General features: G+C 31.3%; 1 protein-coding gene across 6 annotated transcripts in view; it reads right to left on the bottom strand.

The window, feature by feature from the left end:
* Positions 1–934: 934 nt before the first annotated feature.
* The window catches only part of LOC129234233 (IQ motif and SEC7 domain-containing protein 1-like), a 684,204-nt gene continuing 670,726 nt past the window's right edge, over positions 935–14,412 (bottom strand). For 5 of the 6 annotated variants that reach the window (XM_054868167.1, XM_054868171.1, XM_054868169.1 and 2 more), the window contains 5 exons: positions 13,529–13,628; positions 11,449–11,570; positions 8,272–8,488; positions 7,465–7,517; positions 935–3,839 (listed from right to left, as the gene is read on the bottom strand). In XM_054868167.1, the coding sequence (XP_054724142.1) occupies positions 3,600–3,839; positions 7,465–7,517; positions 8,272–8,488; positions 11,449–11,570; positions 13,529–13,628 (732 nt within the window). In that variant the 3' untranslated portion in view covers positions 935–3,599. The remainder of the gene's footprint in view (positions 3,840–7,464; positions 7,518–8,271; positions 8,489–11,448; positions 11,571–13,528; positions 13,629–14,412) is intronic. The other variant, XM_054868168.1, reaches the window with a different exon arrangement.

The raw sequence follows: 14,412 nt of genomic DNA, 5'->3' as shown, positions 1-14,412 counted from the left end.
ACCGTAAAATCTCTTAACTAAAATCGAGAGTAAACTAAAGTTAAACTTGTCAAACTACGAATAGCACAATTTTTACAGAATCAAATGAAAATACCGTTGAAGCCTAAGTTAATGAATAAATTATCGGATCCTAATTTCATATTTTGTCAGTGACCGGGGGGGGGGGGGGGTCACCCATGTAGATCCCAACCCCCCCGAAAAATTTTCATATTTGTAGTCTAAAATTGTATTTTTGGCATCATATTTATCAAAAAACTTGCAATTCCACTTTGGAGGTCACCCCCCCCCCCCCCCCCGCAATGACGCCACTGTATTTTGTCATGCTGATATATTTCCAAGATTGCAGAAATCTGCGTTCAATATTTGTTTCATAAAGTGTACTATTTTTCAAAATTTTGGGACTTATATGCATTAAAATTATTTTAAAATAATGCCATTAAATGCAATAATTGTACAACTCTGGACAAATTGACTGAATGAAAAGTTCAATATAATTTAGTTTCTGCATTCTAAATTTCCATTGTATGTGTAAAAATGCTATTTATATTAACATTACTCTTCCGCACTAAGTGAATCGTCAAAACTGGAAATTACTGAGAGCTGTGTTCATAATGTATATTTATTATTGAAAATGTTGTTATACCTAACACTTCCACGAAAACCTTTGAGCTACACTGTAATATATATCAATGTAAAATACTTTTTGACATCGTGCATATGGCATTGTAAGATTTTTATGATGTATTTCTTTTGCACTGCTTAGGTGTAGCAATAACAAGCTTTTGTAGATGTGGAATGAATTAAATGAACTTGTGTAAATTTATGTATACTGTAATAAAAATTATATAATGAAATTACAAAATTTGAATGTGTCATTCTTCGTGTGGCATCTGGAAGCATTGAACAAAATAATACAACATTTATACATTTAAAAAGATTTTTATTTTCTTATAAGCTCCAGGCTTTATTTCAATTAAGTACTATTATTGAAACTTGCAATATTATACTGAAAAATTATTAAACAAAATTTCAATCATTTAACAGAGAAAGTGTTCAAATTTAACACAGTGGAATATTCAATAATAAATTTGCAATACATTATAAATGTGATCAAACAGTAAAATTGTGCTAATGCATTGTTCTGTAAAAATCATTGCATGTATATTTTGCAACAGTAAGTTAAACATTTATTCATTACCCATTTATTTAATTAGATATTAAGAAGGAAACTTGAAAGAAACTTTTTTTAATGGTAAAACTAAGTTGCTGGAGATGTTTGGGGAAAGCTTTGAAACAATTTTCTCAATTTAGAACCAGAAATGTAAACTCTAATTATTACCTAAAAATTCGAGCCTTTCACCAGTTGATGCTCTGAAATGCTGCACAAAATCAAGTTTATGGTTTAGCTGTTTTTCTTCCCGCTATTCACAATACAAACACTAATTCTACAACAATTTTCTTTTCTTTTTGCATAAAAAAATATATTTGCATGTAGTTATTTAAAATTGCCTAGAAGGCAAAAATATTTCCGCAAAAAGAAAAAAAAGTTTTACATTTTTTTTTTTTTAAATTGGAGGAAAACTGAGATTATTAAATGTATGTATATTTGACAGGGTTATTAAATTTTTAATTCAGCATACAAGTGAGAATAATTTTTAAAAAGTTCGGTGTTGGAGAAAGAATTACTCTAGATTTAAAAATAAACTAAACCTTGAACACATTGTAGCTGGTAGTGGCTAATTTCATGGATTCAAAAATTTCTGTAAAAAAGTGCCTCACACACTGCAATATTACTGACAAAGAACATTAAAAATACAAATTTTAAATAAAATTTTTAAATTATATATTTTGAGCTGGTTTTCTTTACAATATTTTCCTATTTCCAGAATATATATATATATAAATTTCAGTTTATACAATTCAATATATTAAATCTGGCTCATTTTCTTTTAATATGCGTCTATACAGGCTTCGCTAAGTCAGTTTGTCACCCAAACGAAGTTACTAAACACTATATACATCATTCTATATTACATAGGTCTTGTATGTGGATAAACTATGTACATTTCACTTATATATAATTTCAAATAATAAAGCTATATGACATATGCATATAAATTTCATACTGTCTTAAAATTCACTGGTCTAAATTATTGCAACTGGACAAAACTCCACAACTCTTCTATGATCACCATCATGAGAATTACTTGCACTTATCACTTCATATATCAACAAATTAGATTCGTCTGCAGAATCTGTTGACCAATAATCTTTGTTACAAATGCAGATTTTTCCTAATTGAAGAACTGTTTGGATTTTTTTCTTCTTTTTTTTTCAAGAAACATGAGAGAGAGAGAGCACTTTAGTTGCTTTCACTTGACAACCAAAGATGAGATAAACAGTTCCTATTCTGATTTGTCATATGCAAAAATTACAGCAATGAACTGCAAAATATTTCACTATTTTTATATTCATTGCTCAATCCATTTGCATCGGTATGACATTTATACGTATATATTTGCATTTCATTTCTTTTCATTTAATCTGTACGTATTTGAACATAGAGACTTTTAAGTATCATAATATAAAACATCACCTTTTTAAAAAAATATTCCTCATATTTAAAAAAATAATAATCATTTGTACGTGTACTATACAGTCACATCCACAACACGTACAAATGATATTATTTTCAGCACAAAAAATCTTTTCAGAAAGCCGACACTTCATATTACGATACATAATGGCACCTATTTTTCAAATACATAAAAAACTCCGGAAATAAAGTACAAAATATGTACGTAAATATGTCGCATCCGTTCAAATGATCCGAGCATCATCTAACAGGGTTCATACTCAACTTTGAAAATCAAAAGTAAGGAGCTTTTAAGGAGTTTCGCAGGAGTTCATTTTATTTTTTAAGGACTAGTTTCCTGTTTAAAGATGTATTTTTTAAAACTTATTTCAGAAAAAATATGTACAACTCTAATATTATTTATTTTTGTTTTCAAACAAAACATTGAACGCACAAACATACTACATAAATTTATAGTAAAATATGCATTTACTGCATTTTCTTTGACGTCAGCAGTCTCGGAATCAAATTCAAATAAAAGGGGGGGGGGAGGTAAATAAAAGAATTTATAGAAGCAAAAAAAAAAAAAAACTTGAAAATGATACTATAAAAAATCTACAAGATGTTATTTTACAAATAGCTATCTACATAATCGACATAAATTTGAAAAAAAAATTCGAATGTGGGGAAGAAATTTGTCTAACGAAAAAATCGGATTTCCGGTATTAGCAGACGAATAAATAGCGGAATTTTGGTAAAATTAGGTACAACGTAATCACTCCTATCAGATTGGCGATAGAAAAACATCTTTAAGGCCATGTAGAATAAAAAAATAAGGAGTTTGTAAGGAGATAATAGCAAAAGTCAGGAGATTTAAGGGCCCTTATTTTATTTTCTTAAAAAGCAGGAGTTTATAAGGAGTTTGTAAGGAGCGTACGAACCCTGTCTAATGAGCCGCAGAACAATGCGGGTTGCTACCGCAATGGCGACGAAATGCAAGTCGAATGGCGAGCAAACAGATGCTTTAGGATTCTGGTACGTCCATGGCTTTCCTCATGTTGGTCTTGCTCGTGTTTTTCCCTTTCTTGCCGAAGAGCCCTCCCAGGAATCCAGCCTGGGGTGGGGGGGTTTGCTTCTGTTCTGTTCCACTGCGGGTGCTGCCCAGGCTCGAACCAGAACCAGAGGAGGTAGAACTTGCGTGAACTATCTGGGGAGAAGAATCATGGCTCACACTGCTCGCTGCAGAGGACTGGAAAGATATTGACTGGAATTTAAAAGAAATGCACAGAATTAAAATGTTAGAAGATGAGTAGAAGAGAGATGAAAGAAAGAAGATAATGTCAAGTTACTTTTAACAAACGTAATAAGGAAACATTGCCGGCATTTAAGCAACTGTCACTAACAAGGAGAAGGCACGACCGTGGGGTCGGAGATTTGTGTCAATTTTTGTTGTGGTGAAAGAGGGACCGCTAGTACCTTACGTGATTAAAGTAATTCGACGCAATACTCAGAAAAATTATGAAAAAAAATTGATTTAAAGTCGCCATGGAGTCTCCAATGCGCCTTATAAGTTTAAAATGCTGGTCCCTTGACCAGCCGCCGCTAGCCTAGTTGGTTAAGGCGCGATCTTGTGCTCCAGAGATAGAACGATCAAATCCCACTCTCTGGACTCTTTTTCTTTTCTCTTTTTTTTTTTTTTTTTGCTATCACAACAATTAGTGGTAACGCGTTTCCCCCCTATAATACTTTCTGAAATTTATTTTTTCTAAGGATGGTAAACTTTTTCATTCACTGAAAAACATTCTTGCTTCTTATTCTGTACGGTTTGATTTGTGTAGTAAAGATTTTTGACCTGTGGTTCCCTTACGGTTATAAGGGACATCTGCTCATAGGACATTCAGATCTTTTCTTTTTGTTATCAGAGCAATTATTAAAATAGTTTCTCTTCCCTAGATAATTTTTAAGAATTTATATCATTTTTTTAAATTATTTTCTTTTTTTCCAGCAAAACAATTTAAAACAATTCATATTTTTCATCCTACCAGTATACTTCGTTACCACTAATTGTTGTGGTAGCAAAAAAAAAAAAAAAAAAAAAGAAACAGAAAAGAAAAAGGTCCAGAATGGATTCAATTGTGCTATCTCTGAAACACAAGATTGCGCCTTAACCAGCTAGGCTAGCGGCATCTCGTCAAGAGTCTGACATTTTAAACTCATAAGCTGCCTAGGAAACTCCATCGCGAGTTTAAATTGATTTTTCTCATAATTTTCTGAGTATTTGCGTTATATTACTTTAACCACGTAAGGTACTTGAAGTCCTCTTTCACCACAAAAAAAAAATTGACGCAAATCTCAGACCCCACGGTCGTACCGTCTCCTTGCAAGTCCAAAACTCCAGTTTTAAGACATAGTCAATTTAAATTTATGAATTGATATGAAAAATAGCAAAAATAAATTTTACAGGCTCCTAATTGTTATAGCAAGTTTCATTCATGTAACTTGCATTGGTTGACACCCCTGAAAGAACTAATTTAAAGTTAACTCATCATATTTTTTTTTTTTTTTTTTTTTTTTTTTTTTTTTGTGGATTTCATGACTTTTGCTAGAATGTCAAGGAGATTCAAAAGCAAGCAACCTAAAGAAGAAATTTTATTTTTCAGATTTAACTCAGATGTGTAAGGAATGCAAGGGGCTGTAGTTATGCTATTAATGTCTACAGCTATGACATTCTCACAGAAATTTAAGATTTAAAATATTTTATAGTAAAGAGGAGAAAAGTTGCTTTCAAACACAGTTGCCTTATTAAATGGCTTGTTTTTTCCTTGCGATTAATTTATTTTAAAGATTTACTTTTATTTGCGCAGCTGTGAATTTTTGCTACATTTGAATATTGAATGTCAATGTGCTATAAAAGCAACTAATTCAAAATATTTTACCTCTAATTTTGTTTATTTCAGGAATTGAGCATATCGTCGCCTCAGAGCCACAGTAAGATATATTAGTGTAATTTCTCAGGATTAGATATCTTACTGTTGCTCTGAGGGAAACGATATTCCCATTTCTAAAGTACACAGGTCACATTTGTCAGATTTTACACCAAGCATAACAAACTTTATATGGCAAGTTTTTTAAAAAATAAACGCATTTTTCCAGCGTCTATGTCCACAACAAGAGTGTCGTTTTCAAACATAATTAGGGTACCCGAATGGAATATATTCTTATCAAAAAATTTATTTCCGGAGAAGTGCCACTTGTGTCCTTTCTAAAGCAAAAGATTCATTTTGTACTTAACCATAATTAACATGCTGGTAGGGTGTACAAAACAATGAATTACAGGATAAGGCTAATAAATTTAAAGCATATTGTTCAATCTACCATATTAGGTTTTTTGTTTAAAAAGGTTAAAGAAAGAAGCTTTTGCCTACAGCAGTCAGTGACCGGCCTCACGCAGATAGGGCCTCGCAAAATTCTCTGAAGTTTTAAGAAATTTCCATATTTTCAATTGAAGCTCTTATTAAATACAACAGACACAAAAGTAATCAAACTAGTGTGTGAGGGGGAAACTGCACAAAGGCAGCCTTAGTGAATGCGGGGCCTGATTGGAGAATTCTGTCAGGGCCTTTTACAAAATGATTGTACAATCCTGATCGTCGATTTTTCTGACACGGGCAAACATTTGAAACTGTTGAAAGTATCAGTCTTCCTTCAAGTTTCTACATCACGTTTTATTTATTAACCCATACCCGCCTTTTTTTTTAAATATCATTAACAATTAGGTTTTTTAAACTACACTAACAAAAAGCTTAAGTGGAATGGCTCCTGAATATGAAATATTGCTTAATTTTTTAGGACTATAATTTTCAAAAAATTTTCAAACGAAGAGCTCCAGAACCTCCTTCCCATAAAATCTTCAAAGTTTGTCAAAAAACTCTGTTGAAACTTCAATTTTGAGACCTTGCAGGGGGAGAAGGAATTGATTTCGACCTATTTTTTAAAAAAAGAATGGGTCGGGGACAGTCTCTGACCCTAAAGTCAATAAATATGGCCTATAATTGCGTTTTTAAGGCCTCAATTTCTGGAAATTTCCACTGAGAGCCCTGTACCTTTTTTTTTAAACCTAACATCAGCAAAGAAAGCATAAAATGGAGGTTTTAAACTACAAATTTCAAAATTTTTCTGAGAGAAAAGTCACCGGACCCCCCCCCCTTTCTATCAGGTCATTTCCTCCCCCCTTCAATGTGCTCCCTCTCCACACACACCACCAAAAAAACTTCTTTTTGTTTGCACAACTATTAACAAATTTTTTTTGTCATAGCAATTAAGAAAGTGAATTGGTAATTCAAAGTGCCAATAGTTACATAAAAATTAATTCTATGAATTTAATCATTTGTCTGAGAATATTTTATGATTAAAAGGGCAGTGGAAAACTGCATCTCAGATGTCTACTTTTGCTCTCGCGCCGCCACTGACAGCAGTAGTGGGCTACGGCCATTTCAATTTCAAAATGGCTCTCATTATAATTTTCTTAAGTAATTCTAAGTACAATGACACCTGAATTCATAGGTATAATTTGCTCCAGAGCATTCGTCATTAATGCAAACCATTTCTTAAGCGAAATACTTTTTCTGCCACAAGCATCAAGTTAAACTAGCATAACATCTTCCGTTAATTAAAATCTATCTTAACAAAAATAAATCTATTTAATATAATAAAAAAGTTCTCTGGGAGGATTTTGCCTTACATGCTTTATAAGTTTAAGGAACTAAGATGCAGCAATATCGTTAAACAAGTTTAGAGTATTGCAATGGAGATGAACGACAGTTTATCTATGCTAACTAAGTAACACTTACACCCTGTTCTTAAAAAATTTAGTTAAAAAAATTACTCACCATTCCACTATCCAAAGAGCCTGCACTACCTCTTCTTACTGGTTTATTGACTTCTAAAATAAAAAAATAATGATATGAACACTTTGAAATACTCAATTGTAAAACAAGAAAATAAGTTATAATTGTGTATTTTTTAAAAGAGAAAGATATTCAATAAAGTTCATCTGACTCCATTAAAAATTTTAAACAATAACACCAAAAATGTAACACCAATGAACATAAAAAGGTATTTTCTCAAAACACATTATTTTAATTAAAGGTTCAAAATTAAATAAAACGTCAGAATGCTTATACCTGAAAAAGGTTTTGCAAATTCAAAGAAACCAACATTTTAATGCGCTGAAAACCTCTTACTTAAAAGTTTTTGTTATAACTTTTAGAGAAAAATCATGCATTCTTATAACTATTAATCATTACAATTACACTTAGTATCTCATTTTTCCCCAACACATAATCATTGAAAACATGGTTGCTTAAAAAGGGGGAAAAAATCATCTTAGTATTAATTTGAAAAATCTTAAGTTTTTAAATTTTCTTGATAACTGTCCAAATTCTTAGTTTATTCTTTAAAAAATGAATGTTATTTATAAAAAACAAAGATTTGAAAACTTACTATATCCTGTTAGTCATATGAGAATAGTAAATTTACAATTAAATGGCATTATAGAGCGTTTTAAATAATCAATTATTAAAAATAGCTTACAATTATTCTTAATTATGAATTCAAATATTATTATAATTTATTTTATTATTCAAAATTACAGCAACAGAGAAAAAAAGCTTAATTTCTAAAGAAAATTTACTCACGTTGCTCATGCAGATCAAGTAATGAATTGGACAGTGCAGATCGTTTCAAATTATTGGCAGAAGCTGCACTTTCAGGTGATAATTTGCCATCTTTGGAAGTTTGGGGAATGATCTCCATATCAGCAACACCTGAATCTCTATTTTCAGCTCCTCGAACCCTCATCATCTTTTGCTTCTCCAGCTCACCTTCAATTCTGAGATTTTCCATTTCATCCATCTAGTTAAGAAAAAATAAAACAATTAGCATAAAACCCTTATAAATACTAGGGATCAATACAGATAATGATATGTTGAGTTATAAAAATCTGATTATTAATCTGAGATTCCCAAAGATTGGCGATTCCAGGAAAGTAACAAAACTTTTTCAGTTTGTTTATTTATTTTTTGTGTAATTATGCACAAAATAATTTAAACCTTTCATACAGTTTAATACAGTATATAATATTTTTTAAATGTCTGTAGAAAACATTTATCACTCAAATACTTTAACAAATATTTCTTAAGGTGAAAAGCTCCTTCAAAATTACCTACATTCAAGGGCATCATCTGCAAAATTTTAAGGGGGGGGGGGGGGCTCAAAAAATTTCCCCATGGTTTAGTAGAATATTTTCCCCATGAAAACCTATTTCAGTAGATTCGAGATATTATAATTTGATATTTTTAATAACTTATTCATTAATGGCTGGAAAAGAAATTTTTATACATTTTTGCAAAGAAAAAAGCTCTAAAAGCAAGGAAGTTATCGTTTCCGGGGGGGGGGGGGGCGTTGAGCCCCCCTTGCACCCCTATATGGGCACCCTTGTTTGCATTTGCGTTTACAAATCAACAAATTTAAGAATTAAGTTTGTACTTATTTTTAAAAAGCATGAAAATTTTTTCCTCAAAAACCTTTTCCTTATTAAAATTTACCATTATGATACATTTGAACAAAAAAGTTTTATTATTATTATTATTAAAAGCATAATATTTAAATTACACAAAACATCATGATAATTCTAAAATAATACTGGAGAAATAAATAAATAGATAAAATAAGTTTCTAGAGATGTTATGACCATATGCCTGTGTGGGGATATGGAAAACTGGATAGTTAGGGGGGGGGGGGAAACATGGCAATGAAATTAATTTAAGTTGCTAAAAATAAATTTCCTATGCATACTTTGAATCCAGTGTTTATAATTTGATTTTAAATTGTTCGAGTTTACCATAAATCTGAGTCAATACAAAAAAAAAAAAAAAAAAAAAAACTATGTTTTAAATTTTTACTTTTACTTCAACAGCATTATTCTTTCTATTTGATTGTAAAGACTTTATCTAAGAAAGCTTGGTTATCACTAAAACATTTAAAATAAAATCAGTACGTGATTTCTTGGTTACAACATTCAATAATTGTAGTTAATTCTAAAATCTTCTTATTAAGTTTAATTCTAAAGCTGCCAATAAAACTAAAACTAAAAATTGACCCAAGAAATGTAGCTATAGTAAAAGCTATGTATACAAAGCTGTATACCGCCGCATTTTTTGTAAAATTTGCTCCAGTAGCCGATGTACATGTACCCAAACTCTCCCCACAATACAGTGCAATATTTTCCTTCAAATTTTTAAGATGAAGTTTAAGATTTAGGTGGATATTATTGGGGAAATTTTTCAGAATTAAAGTATTTCAATTTTCATAAACTCTGAGATTAAGTTGAGGTGGTCCCCACCAGAGGGTGTCACCAGGAGGGGGGGGGAGGACCACCCCCTGTCAAGAAAAGTTTTTTGACTAGGCAAAAAAAATAAAACCCTCAAGTTACAGCTTTCAAAAATTGAAAGCACAAGATTTGATCAACATCTGTAAGTAAAACTATAAAGGAGAGCAAATTAACCCTATTCTTTTTTTTAATGGGATTTTTAAGTAATCTTACTTTAAAAATCGCAACTATTGGATTATTTGATTTCAAATTGAATTTCTAACCTTGTATACATTTTAGGTTTACAATAAAATACAACACAAAAATTTCATAAAAAAGAATTAATATTTTAATCCCTGTTTAGGGTTTTCCCCCCCTCCCCATGAGGAAGAGGGATTTGGAAAAACAAAATAATAATAAAGCCAGAGTCAGAGTCGGACATTTCAAAATCCAGGAGTCAGAGTCGGCAATTTTTCTTCCGACTCTGCAGACCTGGGTACTTGAGTACCAGAAAAAGAACGAGGGGGGAGGGGTTAACACCAGAAAAAAACTGAACCATTCAAATTTTAATTTTAAGACCCGAAAATGACATTAAATGGCTCTTTCTACCCAAAATAGTTATCAGATTAGTTCAAATTTAGAGCCATTTGGAAGCCAGCAAAAAATACCTTTGAAATTGATGTAATTCCTTCAAATTTCCAAAAAAAAAAAAAAAAAAAAAGCTGTAAAATCACAGGGGAAATTTTTAAAAGCATTTTAAGCCAAATGGAACAGCATTTCATGTTGGAAAAATATGGATCTCATTTTAAATTACCGTGAAAAAATTCAGAAGGTTGCCACTTTTTTTCCTCTTTACTGTGACAAAATAAAATTTTGTTTTTGTTTTGAGGTAAAAATATCTCCTTTTCATTATTATTTGGTGATTTATCTTTTTTCTTTTTTAGGACCTTAGGTGTATTTATGGAGGGTTGCGTTTAATTGATTCCGGAATTTTTTTTCTTGAAGAATGATTAATTCAACAAGAAATTTTACAGTATTTTTTTTCTCTCTAATTGAAGCCTGATTGTTGAACATGCGTCACTTGGCGTAACTTTTATTTTCGAGGTAGACCGTGCAAAGCCGGGCGACGCAGCTAGTACTTTCATAAAAAATAGCATAACGTGACAATGGGAGAGGGGCACAATGGGGCACTCCTCTGAATATTGCCTAAAACTGTAGTTTGGAACCTAGGTTTAAAAAAAGAAAAAAACGACTCAGATCTCCTCATAAAATTGCTCTTTGACCCCTCCCTTTCCAATAATGACCCCTCTGAAAGCAGAAGCTGGATCCGTCCCCTGGTGGCCCTTTATAAGAAAAAGGGGGAAAGGATCAAAAATTTAGCAAAAGTAACATCATTTATGGACAGCCCCCAAAACGACCGGAAATAATGTGCAAAAAAAACTGCTTTTGCAAATTCATTCATATATATAACAACTTCCACCCTCATAAAAGGAGACTGACTTACTTCCAGAATAGATTCCTTCAAATCTTCTACAAATTTTGATCGATCATGTTCATTCCGTGCATTAAATGTGATCAGTACTTTATCATCCACTCTTTGACTAAGGCGTATGCCATGAGGGTAATCTAAAACACAAATAAACAGGTAAATATATACATATTAAATGCTGAAAATATTCATGCAAATAATAATTGAACTTTGAAGAATTAAAAAAAAAGCAATAACTGAATAATAAAAACGCTTTCGATAGATGATGCATAAAAAGAAATTGATTAAACCAAGATGAAAATGTTAAAGTCAACATTAAATTACAAAAATTACTAAGTGTTAGTATAATCATGTTTCGGGTCATAAGGATCTTTGTTTTTGAAGAAAAGTTCTGAGGGTCCAATTCTATAAGCAGCAATCCCCAAATTTTTTTCCTGTGTTCGTTATTTGATTTTAAAGCTAATTTAAGCTGTGATTGAGCTATGCACAACATCCAAATTTGCTTACAACACCACCATACAAGTAGCCATGCCATTTAAAATTCTGGCATGAGGGCACACAATTATGAAAAACAAATGAGCTGATGTGTGCATCACATGACTTCCTTTTACGCCAATTTAAGGATAATAGCACCCTGGAGTAAGTAAGGGAAACTAAATATCATCCCTAGTTTCTTGCAAATCAGAGTAAAAAAAAAAAAAAACGTTTTACAGATTTATTTCCCCACTATTGGAAATTTTTATGTGATTCTGTGGTTAACTCTTTAAATATCACCAACATTGGCCAAATTAAAACCAGACTTAAAAATTTTTAAAAAATCGCAAAGTTGGCGACAAAACTTGGCAACCAAAAGACTGGCGATATATCTCCAAGTAAGATAAATAAATACCTTTGTGCTGAACAACGTGTCTGCTGTTATTTACAAATTTGTGCGTCTTCTAACGTTGTTTTGTCTTACTTTATATCTCCAAGTGTCCGCCAAACTATAACACCACTTGAATTTACATTTAAATTAACAATGATTTCCCCCCAAAAAGGGGCAAAAGACCCTTTTAGAAACACCAGAATGCAACCAAAAGGGGAAGTGCACAACTAGACCCCACTAGGAGTCTACGTACCAAATTTCACCTTTCTAGGACATACCGTTTTTGAGTTATAACATACATACATACGCACATCCAGACGTACATCACGAGAAAATTCGTTGTAATTTGCTCGGGGATCGTCAAAATGGATATTTCGGGTGTCTGTATGTTCCTAGGCATATATCCATGTGTGGTCGGGTCGAAAAATTTCTCAACATTCATTCGGGGGTGAGCAAAATGAAAATTAAGGCCGATTTTTGAGTGAAAATGTTTTTGAGAATACAATACTTTTTTTGTAAAAGGAAGTAAAAAAGATGAGAAATTTTCCATCTAACCTTTTTGAGAATCTTTACCACAAAGGAAAAAAAAAATTTGGACATTTGTGTTGATATTTGCATTTCCTAAATATTTTGAAATATTAAAAAATGACTCATTGATACATTTTATATAAAGGTAGGAACATTAACTACAGCATAATGCATATTTGTCAACTAGGGAAAACCTAATTGAACAAAATACTTAGAATGTTCAAGTTCTACTAACTGCATGTAACACTCCTTGCACACTTGATTTCAAAAAATTTCCTTAAGAAAGATTTAAAATAATCCCTGCTCTTGATCAACTCCAATAATAGTCTTCTGCCCATTTTGTTCGCCGATTTCAAATGTCTGTGTCATTTTTATTCGTTAAATTTATAACTGGATATCTCAATAAATTATTTATTAAGCATAGCAGTTATTTACTAAAGCTAAGTTTTGGGAATGGAGTGAAATGGGTTGAATTTTTCAAATAGGAGAGCAAAAAGAAGCAAATTTTCCTCAACAGAAGATAAAATATAGGAAGCTTTGAAAATAGATGATTGCAAAAGCTTTTGCCTACTTTGAAACTCTAAAAAAAAGTTTTATTTTTCAGTCACAAATTAAATGTCGATTGCAAGAGGGACAGGTAGGGAAAATGTATAATTTTTGCATAAATCAAAAAAAAAAAAAAAAAAAAATTCTAATACTTACATGGTGCTTCGAATAATGTGACACTCATACCACAAAGAGGGAAGGATTGCCTAAATGTATATGTAACACTATTCTTTTTCTTGCTAAATATTTTAGTAACCTAAAAGAAAACAACAAAATAATTCATAACTACAGAAAACATGATTTTAAAGAGATGATTACACAATTTTAGCATTAAAATGCATTTTACGTACTCAGATTCAGAATTTAGAAAAACTTTTTTTTTTTTTTTGTCTAATCAATATTCAAAAACAAGGAAGAATTTATAAACCACCCACAAACAAAATCTTCTCCAAAAAAAAAAAGAAAAAAAGGGAGGTCTCAAAAATGTCTTCTACCTTTCAAAAGCCAGTGAGTATGCAATTGAAACAAACAAAACATAAAAATAAAACATAACAGTTACAACAATAATTGGTTAGCTGATTTTATTGGCATTTGATTTGGTTGGTGAAAGTAGATTATTATTGTAGTTTCCAATGCTAGGGCAATGCAGTACGATGCGTAATCGGGAAGGAAGCTGGGATTTTTGGTTAAATTAAGGGCTATCTGCAACTACTAACATTTTTCTTAAGCACTAATCTGAGACAAATATAATAAGCAAATCAGCTATCTAACACTTGCATATTTGCAAACTCAGTTCGGAAAATTATATACATTCGTTTCATTAAAAATTTTTTGAATAAAAATGTTTTCCAATTTAAAAATCCCTAAACTGAATATAATTCCCAATAACGTGGTGAACACAAGCTATCCATAAATAGGAAGTTCTAACAGTATATGTACTAACTATTAATCCTTGAAACAAAAATATTTACATTAAAATTAATTATAAAAAAAGTCAAAATAGTTTTCTGGATTAAAAGAATGTTTTGTGCGTACAACTA

Source organism: Uloborus diversus, chromosome 1 (assembly GCF_026930045.1).
Source record: "Uloborus diversus isolate 005 chromosome 1, Udiv.v.3.1, whole genome shotgun sequence".
Lineage (NCBI taxonomy): Eukaryota > Metazoa > Arthropoda > Arachnida > Araneae > Uloboridae > Uloborus > Uloborus diversus.
This window is presented reverse-complemented; position numbering and strand designations above follow the sequence as displayed.